We start from the raw sequence: 19,425 nt of genomic DNA, 5'->3' as shown, positions 1-19,425 counted from the left end.
CTTTAGCTAACTTCAATTTTTTTAACAAACACTGTATATACATCAAATAAAGTACAACAAAAGGTGATATTGCTTTTTCTGATGCTTAGATTTCAGAAATATTCTTGAGACTAGTGTGTACAGTAGTACCTTTACCCTGCAGCGTACAAAAATATCTAGGTGCACCCAGTCAAAAATTAGGTGCACCCACTATGTCGAGCCCTGCACTCTGCAAACAGGCTAGGACACACATCCCACATGTTTGAACTCCCCCCACCGATGGACAAGAATCAGAGCTGTCTCCAGCTTCAATTGTTTTCCATCACACTCAGTGTTTGGGAGTCCATGTTCAACTGGTTAATTTTTGTTGTTGAATCTGTCATTGTAAGCTTACGAAAATACATTTTTCATCAATTTCATGTCATGAAGTTCATTTTTTTAAAGACGAAGTGAAATTTGTTTCCCTCCCCACCAGCAAATTTCTGTCCCAGGGTGGAGGGGCGGGTCCTGGAGAGAAGAACCCATACAAGAACATAATAATTAGATGAGTCATGTATTCGACTTGAGAATTTATCAAGTCTTATTAATATATGGATCGACCAATCACAACACTCAAGAAACTCATAGAAACTAAAACTAATTTGGAAGGACAGGAACTCCTTTCTGCAATAAAGGGCAAGAAGTTCTGGAGAACAAACTTCACCTGATACTCCTCGTAAGAGGAGGACCGATGATGATGATGATGATATATGGATCTATCCGATCTAGGCATGGATCTGCAGTGGTTGCTCCTTGATACATTGAATTTATTTTCCTTGTATGACTTTATGATACCAGTGTTGATATGCAGAACTGAGACAGAGAGCGAGGTCATTCATCATGGCTTCTTTTATTCATCATTCAAGCTGCAGCAACAAACCAACAGCAGTTCAGTTTTCTTAAGTCTGACAGCATCAAGCTGAGGCGACATTTCTGACAGTTACAAAACTGGTCACTTAAAATCGACTGAGGCACCAGAAATTCCAAATTTCTTCATTTAAGTCAATAATTACATACATCATTACAGACATTGAGGCACCAAAATATGAAGGAAACTTCTTTGAAATGACACTGCAAAACTTGAAACCTTGTTGAACAAAGTTGATAGTAATTTTGCAACTTAATTTCTAAGTTAAGTGACCAGTTTTATGCGGTTAACTTTCTCCACGCGAATGTGGTCTGCGAAAGCTTTGAATCAGTTTGGTAATCTTTAATATCTAAACTTCTGCAGTACTTCAACTTCAAGGGGAAGCAGACATGAACACTACTCGTACTGTCTACAGTACAGAAACAAAATCATCTTACTTTAATAATCTAAATTCACTCTGAAATATATATTTCAAATGGTAGAAATTCATGATTATTAAAATCTTCATTTTATACATAATTGGAAGACATGCAACATTGTAAATTGAAGTTTTGATGACAATATATTTTTGAAACTTGATCTTCAGGGGAATTGTAACTTGATCATCACTGCAAAAGTTCTACCCTTGACCCCTGAGAAAACATTTCAGCCCATAGCACCTTCAAGGTCACACAATTTGAGCACCAGAATCAGGAAACAAACGTAAAAACAACCTGATCAGAAACAACATTCATTAACACAACTCTTCCACAGCAGTTAACTTCCACATTCAGCTGTTCACGTACATAATTCATTACAGCTGCCAGATCAGGCATAGTTTCTAAATCAACATAAAATCTGAGGGGAAAGGAGGGAGAATTTGTGCTCTGCTACTTAAAAACTCCAGTAAGCTTTAGTTTATGTTGATGATGTTTCTGATTACTACAAGATGTGCTGATGTTATAAAAGGAACCGTCTCTGATCTCACTAATTTGCTGCTTGTCTTTAAATCATCTTAAAATTGGTGTAGGAGGGGGGGTAGCTACAATCTGAACCAGAGGGGGTAGAATCTGAGGGTAAAGTACAGTCAAAACTGCTCAAGAAGACCACTCAATAGAAGTTGGTCTATGTAGACAGGTGGTCACTATATAGACAGGCTTCTTATTACTAATTCTTGTGTCAATGGGAAAAATTCTCATTGACCACCAAAAAGTGGTCACATAGGCGGTCCTTGTGTAGAGGTGGTCGCTTCTACAGATTCGACTGTATGAATGAGGGCGAAACTTTACATGACCATCACTTCACGGAAACTGGGACTTACCCAAGGAATGGACCCTTCGATTGACACAGGTTATCCGGCACTTACAAGCAGGCTTTTATCTAGGCATGCGGCCATGGGTCATTTGGATGCCTGATACTAAAATAACAAGGAATTGGACGCCCTCTTTTTCAGCTGGACGCACAGAGGACCCCCTGTTTCCCAGGTAATCACAGACACTGTGTTACAGTGTCACTGATGCTTTTTTTAGTCCTACCAGACACTGGGACAGCATGAAAACTGATTCACATGCAATTAGCTACCAGGAAATTGTTAATCCATAGAGCCTGTTGGGATACAGAGAGGGAACAAGCAGTTTTTAGTTCTTTAAATGGTCTGCTGAAAGTATGATAAGTCTAGAACACACCTAGCCCTTGCATCACAGCACTCCCCCCCCCCCATTTTAGACCCCCTGTCTAAAAATCCTAGCTACAAGCCTGCTTGCAACCCGTTGCTGCAGTTGTGTGTCTCCATCGGGTCCATTCCATGAACAAGGCTGACAGATTCAGCCAAAAATTTGAATAAGTCCCAATATTTCTAAAGTGTTGGTCATGTAAAGTTTATTCCTCTTTCATTATGTCCTTCATCAACACAGATAAACTTTCATGCTAAGGTTTCACTGTAGTTAAAATTCTAGACATTTCCGGTGATCACCACATGAAGTGTTGCTGCTCTGAGCTGTCAGGCCAGAGAAACGGCTTTGCTACAAACAGGTAGACGGTGACGGCGTTGACGGCCGTGTAGAGGACCAGCTCGGCCAGCAGCCTGTAGTAACACGTGACGCGGACGTGCACGCGGTACAGAAGGTACGGCACGATGAAGTAACGGAACTCCAGCAGTTTCTGCGGTACCGTGGCAACCAGGACGCAGACGAAGAACACGAGCTGCCAGAGCGGGGAGCGAGTCTCGCCGAGTCGGTGGAACACGCTCCAGCCACAGTACAGGTACGCGGGCAGCAGGGCGAACTTTACGGCCGAGTGTCGCTGGAACAGCCGCTGCCACACGTAGAACGTGTAGTGTCTGTTGTCCGCCAGCAGGTACGGGTGCACGTAGGTGAACCGGTCCACGAGGACGTACGACAGCGCGAGGAGGCAGAGAAGGAGCCCCGCCTTCTTCCCGTCGCACTTGAGGAACTGGGACACTTGAGACAGAGACAAGACGTGTGGGGAGGAGAAGAGGAAGGAGAAGCAGAGGAAGTAGAAGAGCTGCGGGAAGTTCAGGCAGGCCTGGTGACTGGTCCGGTCCCCGACCACGATCCCCCCGTTCGCGTAGACGAACACGCCGAACGCCGCGACCTGCACGGCGTACGGCAGCACCGCGAGCGTGACCTTGGCGAAGTGCGACACGGTGGCGAGGTAGCGCAGGACCGTCCTGACGCCATCGGCCAGCGCGGCGAGAACGTTCGGGTCGCGTTTCGGCGGGTGCTTCCTCTCGACAAGGTTGACGGCCGTGATGCCGGCGCAGAACACGAGCCACACCACGTTCGTCTGGCGGAACATCACCGCCATGAAGCCCATCGCTGCTGCCAGCACGTGGTTGTCGTGGCAACAGAGCAGGTACATGAAGAGCGTGAAGAAGGTGGCGCCGGGGTCGGTGTAGTACAGGAAGCTGAAGAAGTAGAGAACCGGGAGGCTGGCGAGGGTCACCGCGTTCAGGCACTGTAGCAGGGGGTCGGAGTTCTGCAGGGCACACAATCAATCTATCAATCATTCTATTAATCAATTAATCTATCTATCTATCTATCTATCAACCACAAGTGTCAATGTCACCACATTCAGGCACTGCAAAAGGGGGTCGGTCGTCTGAAGAAACACAATCAACCAACCAGGGTCTGCAGATGAAGACAACTAGTTTCCTAAATTTCATGTTCTATGATGATACCTGGAAGAGAAGGGTACCAGGGCATTTTTGCTTTTCAGCAAATAAACAAACAAAAAAATGAATAAACACACCATTGGAAGAGACGATTTGTGAACTCGCATCAAGCCTAAAACATGTCAGAAAACGTGCTGCAAACATCTCACCTCCCCGTGAATCTTCCTTAGGAGGGCCCACAGCAGGTAAACGTTCCCCACAGCGAACAGAATGTTTGTTGCCCGTAGCAACAGCGTAGAGCAGGCCACGCCCACCTCCACCCCGGCAACCAGCACGGCGGGTTTCAGGAGTCCGACAGACGCGAGGTACAGGCCTGGCAGCGTCGTGATCATGGGGTCCCACTGTAAACAAACAAACAAACAAACAAACAAACACTGTAAACAACATGTACAACGTCGTGATCATGGGGTCCCACTGTAAACAAACAAACAAACAAACAAACACTGTAAACATGACACACCTGCCCGGAATATCAGTAAGAGAATAAACTCAATAAACTGACATTCTGGTCATCAATGGCTTGACTCTGACTGATAAAAGGTAGTCCCAAAGACTTTTTGAGGCCATAGGGGCAGTAGGTTGTTACCCAAGTTACATGTCTAGGGCACTGTATCGGTTAGTCTGTATAACGCAAACTCCAGCTGTCCGGGAGCTCCGCTTGGGTTGCGAGTCGGTTACAGGGCGGCGAGCGGTCACAGGAGGCTTGATTGAATTCAGGCTATGTATCGGAAGGCGTACGCTTATACTGTCATAGCTTATAAAGAAGAACACGATGTTGGACAGGGCAATATGGAGTGATGTATGTTCTTATTTAGTCCCGGCCGATGGCCGATAGATGATGATGATGATAAAGAAGACACTTCTTTATATGCTAGGTCGTGGTTTGAAAAAGAAAACATGTCCAGGGGCCTTCAACTTGGACATATCATTACCCATGCACACTTCAAACCGTGAACTAGCTTATACAGGCCCCACCAGTACACTGTACAGTACACCATCAGCGTTACAGTACTGTACCATGCAGTACACCATATACACTATACAGTACTGTGTGCAGTACACCATATACACTATACTGTGTGCAGTACACCATATACACTATACAAACTGGTGCCCACAATGGAACATGAAGGTTGAGCCGAGCAAAACCAAAGCCATGATCTTCCCCCCTCCACATGCAGACAACACTACTACTGAGGACTTGAAAGTTGACAACAAGAACATACAACTGGTAGATGACTTCAAGCTGGTAGGAGTAACCCTGGACCAACAACTCACCTTCAGCAAACACATCACAACAACGCGGACAAAAGCATTCAAGGCCCTGAAAGCCGTAAGCAAAGTCACACAAGCCAAGAAGAATCCAAACCAACAAGCCCACATCCTGCTATACACAACACTGGTCAGACCCATCCTAGACTATGCTTCGGAATGCACAATCACAGCCAAAGACAAACTGGAGAAGGCCTACTCGCCCATACAAAGACAAGCACTGATAGCAGCAACCGGGTGCCTCGAAAGAACAAGCAATGAAGCCCTGGAGACATTGGCAGGAATCCCACCGATCGACATCCACCTCAGTTGCAGACAAGCCCAGGCGTACCTGAGAATGACCTCAAAACACACAGGAAACCCCATCTACGACACCATATCTCACATGAAGACTCAAAAAACAACAACCCAGACAGGATCCCCGCTCCACCTACTCCAGACAAGACTCAACGAGCTGAAAGAAGAGATGGATGAAACCACCGTAGACAAAGAACCATACTACGACGCCAGACTCCCCCCTTTCACCATGGGCAGTATAACTGGAACATTCGCAACAACAACTAACACCACAGGGGGAAAAGACAAGGCACGAGAAGATATCCTGGACACTCTACAACACATCTCAAACAGCAAGGAACCAACAACCGTCATTTTCACAGATGGCTCAGCCCTAGGAAACCCAGGGCCCACAGGGTGTGCTGCAGTCATCTATGAAAGATGGGGAGTCACTGAACCTTTCGCAGTACGCAAATCTGTAGCAGCCAAATCTAACAACTATGAAGGGGAACTTGAAGGCCTTCACCTGGCCATCAACACAATCACCAGAAGACAAACCACAATCACTACATCTAAGGTACTCGTACTCTGCGACTGCAAGGCTGCGGTGGAGAGCGTCATGGGAGTACAACAAGTGGACGCCTACAACAGCCTGGTACACACCATCCGAAACAAACTACGAGCACTCAAACTTCAAAGCCTCACCATACAGATCATCTGGTGCCCGGGACACATGGGGATCCCTGGAAATGAGATTGCAGACAAGGAAGCCAAACTGGCAGCAGACGAAGCTACAAACATCCAATACACATCTTGGACAAAACATCAAGCCATGAAGCACATTGAAGCACAAGCACATGAGAGATGGAACAGAAGGATGAAGCTGAACATGAGAAGTGAACACATGCAGAAAATTGCCACTAACATGAAGAAAAAAGGCAGGACACATGGAAGAAGAAACACACAAGTAAACATCAATCAGCTAGTGAGTGGCCACACCAGACTCAACGCCAACCAAAACTGGAAGAACCCAGAGGTCTCACCAAACTGCCCAAACTGCGGTGCTCTGGAGACCACCAGACACTACCTGTACCACTGCCCTCGGTACGAAAAGGAAAGACAACACATGCTGCTAGAAGCTGAGAACTTATACGAGACATACAACATTGCAGAGGAATGCAGAGACACGGATATCGTCACTCTAGCCGGGATGAGAGAAGACCTCCCTGAGACAATCAACAAGCAGATGTACTTAGCTCTCTCCCGGTACATTGAGAGCACGCACAGACTCGATGTGCTCTCCTAGAAACACTTCCAGCAGCACGCAAGCACAAGCGACCAAGAGTTAAACACCTAGAGAGACAATACCCTCGTATCTGAACCAAGCGTAACACAGCACCAAGAGACCACGTCTAGCGATATAATAGACGTTAAACAAGGACAACAACAACAACAACAACAAGTACTGTACTGTGACGGTACACAAGGGGACTTAAATATGTTATGGTATCCTTGTCCAAGATTGGGTATGGGTGTGCCCTTGGAATTTTGGGTAGGGCCACTTGAGATTTAAGGGGGTCCACAGATGATCGCTGAATGACGTTGGATGGGGGGGGGGGGGGGGGGTCGTACATTTTTACTGAGCCACCCGGCCAAAAGACCTGGTTCATGCCGCAGCAAGGTTTTTTCTAATGACAATAATTTCCCATAATAACAGAAAAATCTCTATGAATGCATTTGCCGATGCGTGTCCAACGCCAAGGAGTCGGGGAAGTTCTATTAATAAATTCAAGGATATAAATATCTGATATAGATCAATAAAACATAGTCCTGCGTCAGTCGTACTGGTCGCATATCTTTCAGATATCGGACGACCAAACGCCGCTCTGACAAATGCAGAAGTTGTTGTTTTTGTTTATTTGTTTGTTGTTTACTGCACAACCAAAACGACAGGCGTGTCGCTATCCCACATGCCGGTCAAAGATCGGTTATACTTATAGACCCGGCGCGGAAAACGGCAGAAAAAGGCGCGTCCTCACCTCCGTGAACTTGCCCTGGCAGTATTTCTGTGCCTGCGGGACGTGGAATATCTCGTCCATGTAGGGCGCGGGCTGCGCGCGGTGAATCCGGGCGGAAATGGCCACAGAAACCACCACAAACACCGACAACACCGCCGCAAACGTCCGGACAGCCGCCATTTTGAACCCTCCAGGTGTGACCTGCGGGTTAAAGGGTAAAGGTCACGGCGAGGTTTCATACTGAACCACGTCCAGAGACCAGAAGACGTTTGGGACGGTAACACCGTTTTCTTGTAACGTTTGTCCCAGTATAACACAGTGTAAGGGTTTACTTGTTTACAGCGTAGTTTATTGTTACGTTATTTACCTCAAAATGTAGTGTGACAAAGATATGTCTGCAAATATGAGGTTTACAATTGCAAAGGGAGTCCGAGAACCTCTCTGGTTTCTGTAAAACCTTCAACAATCTTGTGTAGATGGAGAGAGTCTTGTTATCACCGTTTCAGGAAGTGATTGTTCTTTGTAGCCGAATTCCAGTTTACCTCCCGGCCACTATTTTCATCTAGTCTTCCTGTTTATTTTAAATTTTAATTTTATTAATACTCACAAATCAATTGCAAGGAAATGATTTGATATGGGCTATCAATAAACATGTTTGACATGATCATGTTGTTGTTATGACCTCTCCGCAGCAGGTCAGTCCACACCATGGAGGTCAGCACGACCCTTGACCTTTACCCTGACACAACAGTCAGCATGGCGCTCTTCTCAGGGGTCACCAACGGGTCAGAGGTCAGGAAGAAGATCATGGACGGGACCATAGAAGCTGCTGTCATCAACGCACAGATGGTAACTTGTTGTAACTTGTAGTCAGTTGTTATCACATGTGGAAACAGACGCGGCAGCAGCTGGTCATATTACACCGAACGGTCTGTTACACCTAGTCTTTGCATATCTGACTGTAACCGTTCTTTAAAGCTACTTAGTGAGGAAGCTCCTACAGTACTTGATGACAACGAGTTCCATTCTACTATAATAATGGTTCTCGGGAAACACATCAATCCTTGGCTGATAACTCTGGTACTTAAAAGCATGACTGTTTCTAGTCTTAATCTGAGCTGGCATTAGATACTTATCAGTCGGTACGTCCACAAGTTTATTAGTCATCTTGTACATCATACAAAGTCTGGACATTGTTCTCCTGTCCTCAAGTGACATCCATTGTAGATCTGCTATGTCAGCAGAGGGGATAGTTACGGAGCTAGCGAGGAGGCGTAATCTGATAAACCAGACTCACATGCTCCTTATAGACTCTGACTTCAGCATGCTTCTCTCGCGCAATCTCGCACATGTGATAGTTCAGACCAGTTCTCGTTCTGCCATGTTCCCGTCCGTACAAACTAAAATATTGCGAGACAATTTCCATTTGTTGACTTGGCATCATCTGATCACGCATGCAATAACTGAAATGACCAGAATGAATGGTCACGGGCAATATGCTTTCAACTTTCATTTTGCTCTATTTGTTTCTACTTAAACCATGTAAATTAAGGAAACTCAAAGTGGCGAATTTGGGGCCCCCTCTGTGAGTATGTGTAAGAATATTATGTTTATAGATTTATTAGGATTTCAATCACAAAACCTGTTTGATTGGTCGATTGATTGTTTGATTGATTTCATTCATTCATTCATTCATTCATTCATTGATCGAATTAGTGAATGAATGAATGAATGAATGAGTGAATGATCGAGTGAGTGAGTGAGTGAGTGAGTTAGTGAGTGAGTGTGAGTGAGTGAGTGAGAGTGAATGAAGGTTTATCCATCTATGTAGTCTAGTATGTGGTATTGCACTAGTTACTACAGCTGGCAGGAGTCATGTGTGGGTAAATATTATGTTTTTTTACTCCTACAGATTTGTGACCCTTTCCAAGTCCTGGTTGCTGTAAACAAAGCTGTTCATCTGGACAAACTGGACAAGAAGAAAACTAAAACTGTGTTTGGGGAAATCCTGTTCAACTTGTCGCCAGGCAACAATGTAAGTGGCTCTATATATATGACAGACGAGTTCTTTAGTGTCAGGTGATCTTATGACAGGTACAATTAGTTAAGGATACTTTATTCAATATATTAGAAGTTAGAAATTAACAAAGAAAATAATTGATAACACAGATAGGCCACATCATCTTTACCAAGACTGCTATTTTGTAGTAACCATGACAGCAAAATATTATTCAAAACGAATACTAGTACTGAATTGTTTGTGCAAGACACAAATTAGGCTGCAAACACATAATCATGGAACATACATCCCGTCCTCCCCATGCAGTTCCTCTGTTGGATATCTGCATCTGATCATGAAGGTTTAAAGAAGAATGTTTCCTTTCTCCCCATGCAGATCCTTGCTGCATGTCTGCATTTGAAGGTTTAAAGGAAAGTGTTTCCTTTCTCCCCATGCAGATCCTTGCTGTGACCCTACATCTGAAGGTTCAAAGACATAATTTGATATTTCCTTTCTCCCCATGCAGATCCTTGCTGCATACCAGAAGTTCGGAGTTCAGGACACAGAACATCAGGACGTCCTTGTGGTCCTGCTGAACGACCTTCAAGGTCAGCAGCTACACCAGGTCTCTAACATCATCCAGGGTACTCGTATCCCCCTCGAGAGCCTCAGGGACATCAGGGATGAGCAACAAATAATCAAGGTGCAATTTGCTTAATCTTCAAGCAGATGTTGGGAGGCTAGATCATTACATTCCGCCTTCTGTGTCAAACGGCCTCCCAAGGAGAAAAGGGCAGCTCGGAAATTGTAACGATTTAGCCTCCACCAACATCTGCTTGGAGATTACATCATGATCTCATTTTCTTATATATGGTGTGTTCTGTAGTTGCCTTTGAACTTGTCGCCTTTGTCCGCAACCCAAGCTAGAGAAGTACATGGACTGCTTTAGCCATTTCTTTGTACACGAGAATGATGTATTCAATATTTACTAGATAATTTCTGACTTTTGCAATCAGGCAGTAAAAAACATGCTTTCCATATTTAGGATAAACAACAGATACGTACTCACTCACTCACTCCACTCGCTCGCTCACTTGCTTGCTCACACACTCTCTGACTCACTCACACTAACTCACTCATTCACTGTCACTCCCTCACTAACTAACTCAGTCACTCACTCACTCACACTTACTCACACACACACTAACTCACTCACTAACTCACTAACTCACACACTCAGCTCCTTATGATCCACAGATGAATGTAGCAGCTGTACTGAATGTATTTATAAGTACTGATCAGAACTGCATGAGGTCTGCCATGTCTGACTGCCTTGTCCTGTGATGATTATGAGGTCTGCCATGTCTGACTGCCATGTCTGACTGCCATGTCTGACTGCCATGTCTGACTGCCATGTCTGACTGCCATGTCTGACTGCCATGTCTGACTGCCATGTCTGACTGCCATGTCTGACTGCCATGTCTGACTGCCATGTCTGACTGCCATGTCTGACTGCCATGTCTGACTGCCATGTCTGACTGCCATGTCTGACTGCCATGTCTGACTGCCATGTCTGACTGCCATGTCTGACTGCCATGTCTGACTGCCATGTCTGACTGCCATGTCTGACTGTCCTGTCCTGTGATGATTCCAGCTGTTTAAGATTTCGGAGGCTGAGCGGACGGTCGGGCGGCTGGAGGATGTGGTGGTCTGCAGGATGGCGACTAAAGACGCAGGATAGCTGGACTTAAGGAACAACTTAAGAAGCTAGTTTTGAAGATTCTTTTGATAACTTTGTACATAGTGAAGGAAGTAAGCACTGAAGGCAGACCAAATTAAAAGCTGGTTACTACTGGCAATCTCCTGTTTTGTTTCACTGATTTCTTATCTTTTATCTGCATTTTCTTGTCCGAACGGTCTGCATGATTTACCTGACTGGCGCATTCCAACAGAGGGTTATCCCTGGTACAACCTGTGACGCCATTCTCAGACGACAGTCAGCTCTTATATCAACTCCCAGGCCCCAGGGACACAGATGACGATATCATCATAACAACTGGCTTATTATGATATGATCTGCACAGCAGCTGGAAGAACTAGGCACAATGTCCTCCAGGCCGTAGTGCTAATTCAAGACCTGATTCTGAGGCAGTACTGCACAGGGTCACTAGATGGCGTCACTGATCATGAATAATGCACCTGGCAGAAAACCGGTTTCTCATGTTTTTGCACAAAGGTCATTTGCTGCCAGTGTTGTCAGATGACCTCCCCTCAAAGTAAATTGATATGTCAGATAACATTTGTGGTCACACTTTAGTGTCTATACAGTGTCTGTGGGGTCGTGTTGGCGCATGGTTAGGGTGTTTGGCCCAGAACCCAGAGGTTCCGGGTTCGAATCCTCTGACATGCCTTGGGAAAGGCACCTTACTGTGTACTAGCCTGTGTGTGTTTCTGTGATCGAATTTATCGAATGTAGTGTTGCCATACATCCTCGGTGCTGCTCTTTCTGTCTCTTGGACTTAAACACAGACAACCACAATGGGTAAAGTTGCCTTGTTTGATATAGAGTTCTATGAAAGCTGTCTGTTGGCATCTCCCAATAACCTCTTCAGCTGACATATTTTCCATTTGAGTGAATTCTGCCGGGTTTGCAGCTTATAATGGCAAAGGTGACATGAAATATGTTGAGTTAGAAATTCTGATGTTCTAAATATTAAACCATAACTAGTGTTAAGGCTTTTCGTTCGACATAACGTTGAATACAGATAAAAGTTACATTTTCATACATAAGTGAAAAGTCAGCTTTTGACCTGTGAACTTCCCTTTGTTCTAAGGAGGCTGCTCACCAGCGATCCTCTCGAGCACACAAAGACGACAAACACGCGTGTGTGGTACCAAACTGCACATCTATTTAAGAAAAAAAAAGCTTCCAAAGCACCAAAATGCACATTAACAATACAAACTAAGCGATCAGTTCTAGTGGTGAGTTAATTAGGATATCACTTCCCTGGTTTGATACATGTTGGTGACTCTTCTCTGTCTTCACATATAGAAATCCATGTTAACCTCACTACACCTAACAAAATTCCGCAGCACCTCAGTTTGCACACCAGACTCTAGATTTTGTTCGCTATAGAAATGCAGCACCGCGCACATAGTTAGTTACAAGTAAGACAGCTGATTCTCTCTCTACAGTAAAGCTGTGTTTACACCTCACTAAAGCGGAATCATGTTTCTAACGCCATGGTATATCATTAAGTATTATGATAACAATATGAATGCTGACCTTATAACCTCAGTATATATATCGGCAATGTCTAATAGAAATTCTACTGCAAGATAAAAGTTATATTAGTACATTAAATCGGCAGCGATAATCGCTTGTGTCTGAGCACTAGAGTTAAGTACAGTTTACAATAATACACGAGAAACCTACATTTAGAACCTTAGTTCAGCACAATATTTACTTATCTATAAGACTTAAGATGAAAAGTTAAATGTTAACATATGATTATACACTATATATTAGGCTTGCTAGCAACTTGAATACATGTTAAGAAGATTTTAATTAACACCCCACTATTCCACAATGTTTCACAACCAGCCTCACTGCCCTTCGGCCATTTTCAATCTTCTCCATTTTCATCTCAACTGCGTCTGAATCTGACGGTTGTAAATTGCAAATATGACGGCCACCATGTCAAACTCAAATACCTGATCAGCCTTTCCAGGTCGTCTCCACAGAACTCTGAGGTTTTGTCTCTAACAGGTTAAACATGTTGGTTTTGTCTCTAACAGTTAAACATGTTGGTTTTGTCTCTAACAGGTTAAACATGTTGGTTTTGTCTCTAACAGTTAAATCTGTTGGTTTTGTCTTTAACAGTTAAACATGTTGGTTTTGTCTTTAACAGTTAAACACGTTGGTTTTGTCTCTAACAGTTAAACCTGTTGGTTTTTTTCTCTAACAGTTAAACCTGTTAGTTTTGTCTCTATAACAGTTAACATGTTGGCCGTCATGTTTGTCACACTGTGGGGGCAGGAATGGTACCGGAAGCTCCCTGAACCGGCATTTTTTTTTGTTTCAGCTGACAACAGTTTTCTACCTCGAAGTTCTAACAAACGTCCGTTTGCACTTTTCTAAACTGTGGTTGTGTTAACATGTTTCTTTTTTGGCGTCCAGAATTAAAACATCACAGACATTTTGAGTCACCGAAAATTTTTTATATGTTTTGTCCTTTGAAAAAGCTGAAATTTAGCCAATTTATGACATCACCTTGCTGTGTTGTGTGTTTTATGATTTTCCTCAATTTAGTCTTAATGTGAACAAAATCTGCCAGGTTTTATTGATTGATTCCCCATCCAAACTGCCCTAGGTTCTAACTGTTGTCAGCGCTCATATTTAAGCTGTAACTCGGTTATATATGCATATATATGTGTGTGTACTATATGATACTCAAGAGAGCTAGAGAGTGAAGAATAGGTTCTGATAAGGAAAGAGACATGGTTAAGGATGAGCATAAAGAACAAGTGAGGGAGAGAGAGAGAGTGTGTGTGTGTGTGTGTGCGTGCGTGTGTGTGTGCGTGTGTGTGTGTATGTGTGTATGCATATGAGGAGATTGAGAAAGAGAGATTAAGAAAGGGGGAAGTTGAGAATTAACGATTGAGAAGGATGGAGTCAGATTTAGAAACTGAGTGATTGAGAAAGATAAAGAGGGCGATTGAGAGGGATTAAGACATTTAGAAATAGATAAAGAAAGAGATCTTTGTTCTGCTACCTTAGAACATCGCTCATGCTGGAGTTTCCAGCCTCACTCCAGAGACAACTACTCGGGTTTAGGGGCGGCGTTGGAAGTCTTGTCTTTTCCCCAGAGCTCAAACGAATAGTTGTCAAAACCTGAAATAAAAACAACATCAAATTAGAGCAAAGAACCGGAATACAAACATGTATAGGGGGAACGACCAAATATTATTTCCCATTCACCCATGAATCCACTCTCATCACCATTAACTGTTCTCCCTACTACTAAAACAAGGTTGCTGCTTGCTGTGTATCAGAATGGAACGGTTACTTTGCGTTACTGAGTAATTTACCATCACCGTGCCCCGAGGCAAAGCGACTTGCATGAATGAGTTAATCTTTAAGCAGATGTCGGGATAGAATGTCGTATCTGGCTGCCCCGACACATTTGATGAGTGTGAAGATTACGCAAACTCCCACCAGGCCGTGAGCTCATTGGTGGAACACTCAAAATGTACGTCACTGAGTCTGTTGCCTTACAAAGTTTCACCAGGAAAAGCATCGTGCTTACCTTCGGGGACTACTTCAAGGTTTTGGCCATGTCCTCATCAAACTCCTCGGGGTCGATGTACCCGTTGCCGTTGGTGTCCAGGGTTTCGAACCAATCAGCGGGCAGCTCGCTCACGTCCGTCCCCATCTTCTTCAGCATCTCCAGAGCCTCCTCCTTGGACAGCTTCGTGTCCTTGTCCACATCGTGCTCTCCGAAAACGCGTCGGTGCATGGCGTACTCATCCTGCTCCTCGTGCAGCAGCTCAAGGAGGCCGCGGGCTTCCTCCTCAACCCTGGCGAACAATAAAAAGGCAAGGCTGCTGTTTGTCTAGGTACGGCATCTAGGCGTGTGTTTACCAACAGAGTTGGACACAGTCTTTCAAACGAGAAACGGAATTTAAATGTTTGCACTGGAAATAGGAAGTGACACGGTTATCCCTGTAAGTCATGATGAAGAGAGCTTACCGCGCCATGTCGTTGTCGACATCGTTGTCTCCAAGTCCGCGGCCGGGCAGGGCGTACTCTTTAGCCACCTCCCTGGAGAGCAATGGAGGACAAGGCTGTTGTGTATCTAGATATGGGAAACACTTTTTCACCGTTCTTGAGAACAGCTACAACATTTACACTTAATTCCACAAGAAAACAAGCTGGGAACAAAGGAATAGACCTTACTATAACCCCTGTTCGAATAGTCAGGAAATGGTTATTAACTTTTACTCAGTCGCAACAGCATCTCAGATGTTTCTATGAACTAAGGCTGCTCAAATGATGACACATGTCCTTCACATGGAATACGTGTTAGCGACAACTCACCTCTTACTGCGTCTGCAGCCCCCATCGCAGTTACAGCAGAAAATATTGCACCTCCCATATCCACAGCAAGGGGTGTGTTGCTGTACATGTATGCAGTTAAAACGTGTTAGCTATATCAGACCCGTGAAATATGCAAAAAAGTGCTACTACCATTGCACATTTTGTTAGAAATAGAAATGAACGTATATTATTATACAAATAAAGACTACGTTGTTACCAGTCATCAGGAGAAAAAAGTCAACTGCGCCTTTTGGAGGGATGTAGATTATGCACGCGCTCTTAGGAGAACATTATCTTTACCTTTTTGCGATGATTTTAAATGACTTAGAATTGGCTGTGTGATTTATGTTGAGCTAAAGCAAAGATTTAGATGGACTTGCTATCAGAAATGTGGCTTTATGATTGGAATTAAAGATTCCAAAATAGGCAATAGAACGTAGAAAAGCTAATACCAGAATTGTTTTGGTATCAATTCTTAATACAAGCAGTCGCCATGTAGGTTGACTAGCCGTTCTGAATGCACAAAGAATTATCGTAGTCTTGTGCTCTGTAAATATGCACGTCGAGGTGGAGGAGTATCAGACCTTTTGTCACACGAGTTTGCGCTCGTCTTTAGACCGTCATCATTTACGTCATAGTCACGTAACTAGAAACACCTATTGAGTCACTTACCCGGGTGCCATCTTTACAGTAATGGTTGCATTTCCTGTTCCACCAGCCTCCAAAGCACCTCTCTGTAGCATGGCAACAGACCGACTCTGCCTGGTCCACCATCAGCACCATCAGGAGGGCGGACAGGCCCAGGAACATCGCCAGCTTGCAGCCCATGGTTATCTAAACATCAGACACAACGTTGAGTAGATATTAATAAGCTGCTGATTTTTATCTCATGAGCAGCATGACTGGGAAGCAAACAGACACGCCCGAAAAAGTAGGGGCCTCACCAGGAAACCCCAAATGTAACGATTTATTTCCAACAAATAAAGATAGAGCCAAATAATCCCCATCCGGCCACACACAAATTGTCTTTTAAACTATTAATGTAAAGATTTGAACCTACTTAAGACGTATCCCTAAAAAAAGATGAATACTTTGGCCCATGGCATCTCTGTAACTATTACATGGCTAATATTGTGTCTGTGTTTGACAGAATCGGTTCTCCCAGATATTGTCAAGATTCAGTTAATTTTTTACAAGACAGACCCGAAAGACATGTTGGAATGGTTGCATACAAAAGACAGACTTTCCGGCTGTTTGTTGTTCATGTTACCGGCGAGACAAGAATCTCTTGCCCCCAAGGCCCGATAATGACTGTTTCTGACCTGAGGCGTGTTGGAAAGCACAGGCATGATGCGGCAAGACTAGCTGCACCGGTTTGGTCCTCTGTGGTCAAGTAGGGCGGGCGCACGCCGAATGCAGCTTCCCCCAAACCGCTGGGGCGGGGCGGGCGCACGGGTCTGGGTCAGGGAGGGGTCTGGGGCAGGGCGGGCACACGGGTCTGGGTCAGGGCCTAGGGAGGGGTCTGGGTCAGGGCGGGCACACGGGTCTGGGGCAGGACGGGCGCACGGGTCTGGGTCAGGGAGGGGTCTGGGGCAGGGCGGGCACACGGGTCTGGGTCAGGGAGGGGTCTGGGTCAGGGCGGGGACACAGGTCTGGGGCAGGGCGGGCGCACGGGCCTGGGTCAGGGAGGGGTCTGGGGCAGGGCGGGCACACAGGTCTGGGGCAGGGCGGGCACACGGGTCTGGGGCAGGGCGGGCACACGGGTCTGGGGCAGGACGGGCGCACGGGCCTGGGTCAGGGAGGGGTCTGGGTCAGGGCGGGGACACAGGTCTGGGGCAGGGCGGGCACACGGGCCTGGGTCAGGGAGGGGTCTGGGGCAGGGCGGGCACACGGGTCCGGGGCAGGGCGGGCACACGGGTCTGGGGCAGGGCGGGCACACGGGTCTGGGGCAGGACGGGCGCACGGGCCTGGGTCAGGGAGGGGTCTGGGGCAGGGCGGGCACACGGGTCTGGGGCAGGACGGGCGCACGGGCCTGGGTCAGGGAGGGGCCTGGGGCAGGGCGGGCACACGGGTCCGGGGCAGGGCGGGCACACGGGTCTGGGGCAGGGCGGGCACACGGGTCTGGGGCAGGGCGGGCGCACGGGCCTGGGTCAGGGAGGGGTCTGGGGCAGGGCGGGCACACGGGTCTGGGGCAGGGCGGGCACACGGGTCTGGGGCAGGGCGGGCACACGGGTCTGGGGCAGGACGGGCGCACGGGCCTGGGTCAGGGAGGGGCCTGGGGCAGGGCGGGCACACGGGTCCGGGGCAGGGCGGGCACACGGGTCTGGGGCAGGGCGGGCGCACGGGCCTGGGTCAGGGAGGGGTCTGGGGCAGGGCGGGCACACGGGTCTGGGGCAGGGCGGGCACACGGGTCTGGGGCAGGGCGGGCGCACGGGCCTGGGTCAGGGAGGGGTCTGGGGCAGGGCGGGCGCACGGGCCTGGGTCAGGGAGGGGCCTGGGGCAGGGCGGGCACACGGGTCCGGGGCAGGGCGGGCACACGGGTCTGGGGCAGGGCGGGCACACGGGTCTGGGGCAGGGCGGGCGCACGGGCCTGGGTCAGGGAGGAGTCTGGGGCAGGGCGGGCACACGGGTCTGGGGCAGGGCGGGCACACGGGTCTGGGGCAGGGCGGGCGCACGGGCCTGGGTCAGGGAGGGGTCTGGGGCAGGGCGGGCACACGGGTCTAGGGCAGGACGGGCGCACGGGCCTGGGTCAGGGAGGGGCCTGGGGCAGGGCGGGCACACGGGTCTGGGGCAGGGCGGGCGCACGGGCCTGGGTCAGGGAGGGGCCTGGGGCAGGGCGGGCACACGGGTCTGGGGCAGGGCGGGCACACGGGTCTGGGGCAGGACGGGCGCACGGGCCTGGGTCAGGGAGGGGTCTGGGGCAGGGCGGGCACACGGGTCTGGGGCAGGGCGGGCGCACGGGCCTGGGTCAGGGAGGGGTCTGGGGCAGGGCGGGCACACGGGTCTGGGGCAGGGCGGGCACACGGGTCTGGGGCAGGGCGGGCGCACGGGCCTGGGTCAGGGAGGGGCCTGGGGCAGGGCGGGCACACGGGTCTGGGGCAGGGCGGGCGCACGGGCCTGGGTCAGGGAGGGGCCTGGGGCAGGGCGGGCACACGGGTCTGGGGCAGGGCGGGCACACGGGTCTTGGGCAGGGCGGGCGCACGGGTCTGGGGCAGGGCGGGCGCACGGGTCTGGGGCAGGGCGGGCGCACGGGCCTGGGTCAGGGCAGGGGCCTGGGGCAGGGCGGGCACACGGGTCTGGGGCAGGGCGGGCACACGGGTCTTGGGCAGGGCGGGCGCACGGGTCTGGGGCAGGGCGGGCGCACGGGTCTGGGGCAGGACGGGCGCACGGGCCTGGGTCAGGGAGGGGTCTGGGGCAGGGCGGGCACACGGGTCTGGGGCAGGGCGGGCGCACGGGCCTGGGTCAGGGCAGGGGCCTGGGGCAGGGCGGGCACACGGGTCTGGGGCAGGGCGGGCGCACGGGCCTGGGTCAGGGAGGGGTCTGGGGCAGGGCGGGCACACGGGTCTGGGGCAGGGCGGGCACACGGGTCTGGGGCAGGGCGGGCGCACGGGCCTGGGTCAGGGAGGGGCCTGGGGCAGGGCGGGCACACGGGTCTGGGGCAGGGCGGGCACACGGGTCTTGGGCAGGGCGGGCGCACGGGTC

At 48.4% G+C, this 19,425-nt stretch overlaps 3 protein-coding genes across 6 annotated transcripts in view; 1 reads left to right on the top strand and 2 right to left on the bottom strand.

The window, feature by feature from the left end:
• Window positions 1-851: 851 nt before the first annotated feature.
• Window positions 852-7,804, bottom strand: LOC136434309 (dol-P-Glc:Glc(2)Man(9)GlcNAc(2)-PP-Dol alpha-1,2-glucosyltransferase-like). The gene is made up of 3 exons (XM_066427041.1): window positions 7,646-7,804; window positions 4,208-4,399; window positions 852-3,862 (listed from the first exon to the last, which is right to left on the bottom strand). The coding sequence occupies exons 1-3, from the start codon at window positions 7,802-7,804 to the stop codon at window positions 2,834-2,836; spliced, it is 1,380 nt and encodes a 459-aa protein (XP_066283138.1). The 3' UTR covers window positions 852-2,833.
• LOC136434311 (EKC/KEOPS complex subunit Tprkb-like) lies at window positions 7,792-11,482 on the top strand. Of its 4 annotated transcripts, none has more exons than XM_066427045.1 (5): window positions 7,792-7,901; window positions 8,320-8,473; window positions 9,537-9,659; window positions 10,150-10,326; window positions 11,278-11,482. In XM_066427045.1, exons 2-5 carry the CDS (start codon window positions 8,333-8,335, stop codon window positions 11,362-11,364), a joined length of 528 nt encoding a protein of 175 aa, XP_066283142.1. In that variant the 5' UTR covers window positions 7,792-7,901; window positions 8,320-8,332; the 3' UTR covers window positions 11,365-11,482. The 4 variants fall into 4 exon arrangements, with proteins under 4 accessions (XP_066283142.1, XP_066283140.1, XP_066283141.1 ...); XM_066427043.1 differs by having other exon boundaries at window positions 7,800-7,901; window positions 8,317-8,473; XM_066427044.1 differs by having other exon boundaries at window positions 7,829-7,944; window positions 8,317-8,473.
• A 2,734-nt stretch (window positions 11,483-14,216) lies between these two features.
• Window positions 14,217-19,425, bottom strand: part of LOC136434310 (uncharacterized) — a 6,075-nt gene continuing 866 nt past the window's right edge. The window contains exons 2-6 of the mRNA XM_066427042.1: window positions 16,396-16,557; window positions 15,724-15,803; window positions 15,376-15,447; window positions 14,933-15,203; window positions 14,217-14,517 (exon numbers count right to left, since the gene is read on the bottom strand). Of these exons, the coding sequence (XP_066283139.1) occupies window positions 14,942-15,203; window positions 15,376-15,447; window positions 15,724-15,803; window positions 16,396-16,551 (570 nt within the window). The 5' untranslated portion in view covers window positions 16,552-16,557 and the 3' untranslated portion in view covers window positions 14,217-14,517; window positions 14,933-14,941. The remainder of the gene's footprint in view (window positions 14,518-14,932; window positions 15,204-15,375; window positions 15,448-15,723; window positions 15,804-16,395; window positions 16,558-19,425) is intronic.

The sequence above is a fragment of the Branchiostoma lanceolatum genome, chromosome 5, assembly GCF_035083965.1.
Source record: "Branchiostoma lanceolatum isolate klBraLanc5 chromosome 5, klBraLanc5.hap2, whole genome shotgun sequence".
Classification (NCBI taxonomy): Eukaryota; Metazoa; Chordata; class Leptocardii; order Amphioxiformes; family Branchiostomatidae; genus Branchiostoma; species Branchiostoma lanceolatum.
Note: the sequence above shows the minus strand (reverse complement) of the source record. Positions and strands in the feature narration are given on the sequence as shown.

Excerpts from the sequence above, each read along its gene's own strand:
- LOC136434311 (XM_066427045.1), top strand. The coding sequence starts at position 8,333 with ATGGAGGTCAGCACGACCCTTGACCTTTACCCTGACACAACAGTCAGC. Across the intron at positions 8,474-9,536 it reads CTGTCATCAACGCACAGATG|ATTTGTGACCCTTTCCAAGT; the intron begins GTAACTTGTTGT and ends TTACTCCTACAG. Across the intron at positions 10,327-11,277 it reads ATGAGCAACAAATAATCAAG|CTGTTTAAGATTTCGGAGGC; the intron begins GTGCAATTTGCT and ends TGATGATTCCAG.
- LOC136434309 (XM_066427041.1), bottom strand. The coding sequence starts at position 7,804 with ATGGCGGCTGTCCGGACGTTTGCGGCGGTGTTGTCGGTGTTTGTGGTG. Across the intron at positions 4,400-7,645 it reads GCCAGGGCAAGTTCACGGAG|TGGGACCCCATGATCACGAC; the intron begins GTGAGGACGCGC and ends GTTTGTTTACAG. Across the intron at positions 3,863-4,207 it reads TAAGGAAGATTCACGGGGAG|AACTCCGACCCCCTGCTACA; the intron begins GTGAGATGTTTG and ends TGTGCCCTGCAG.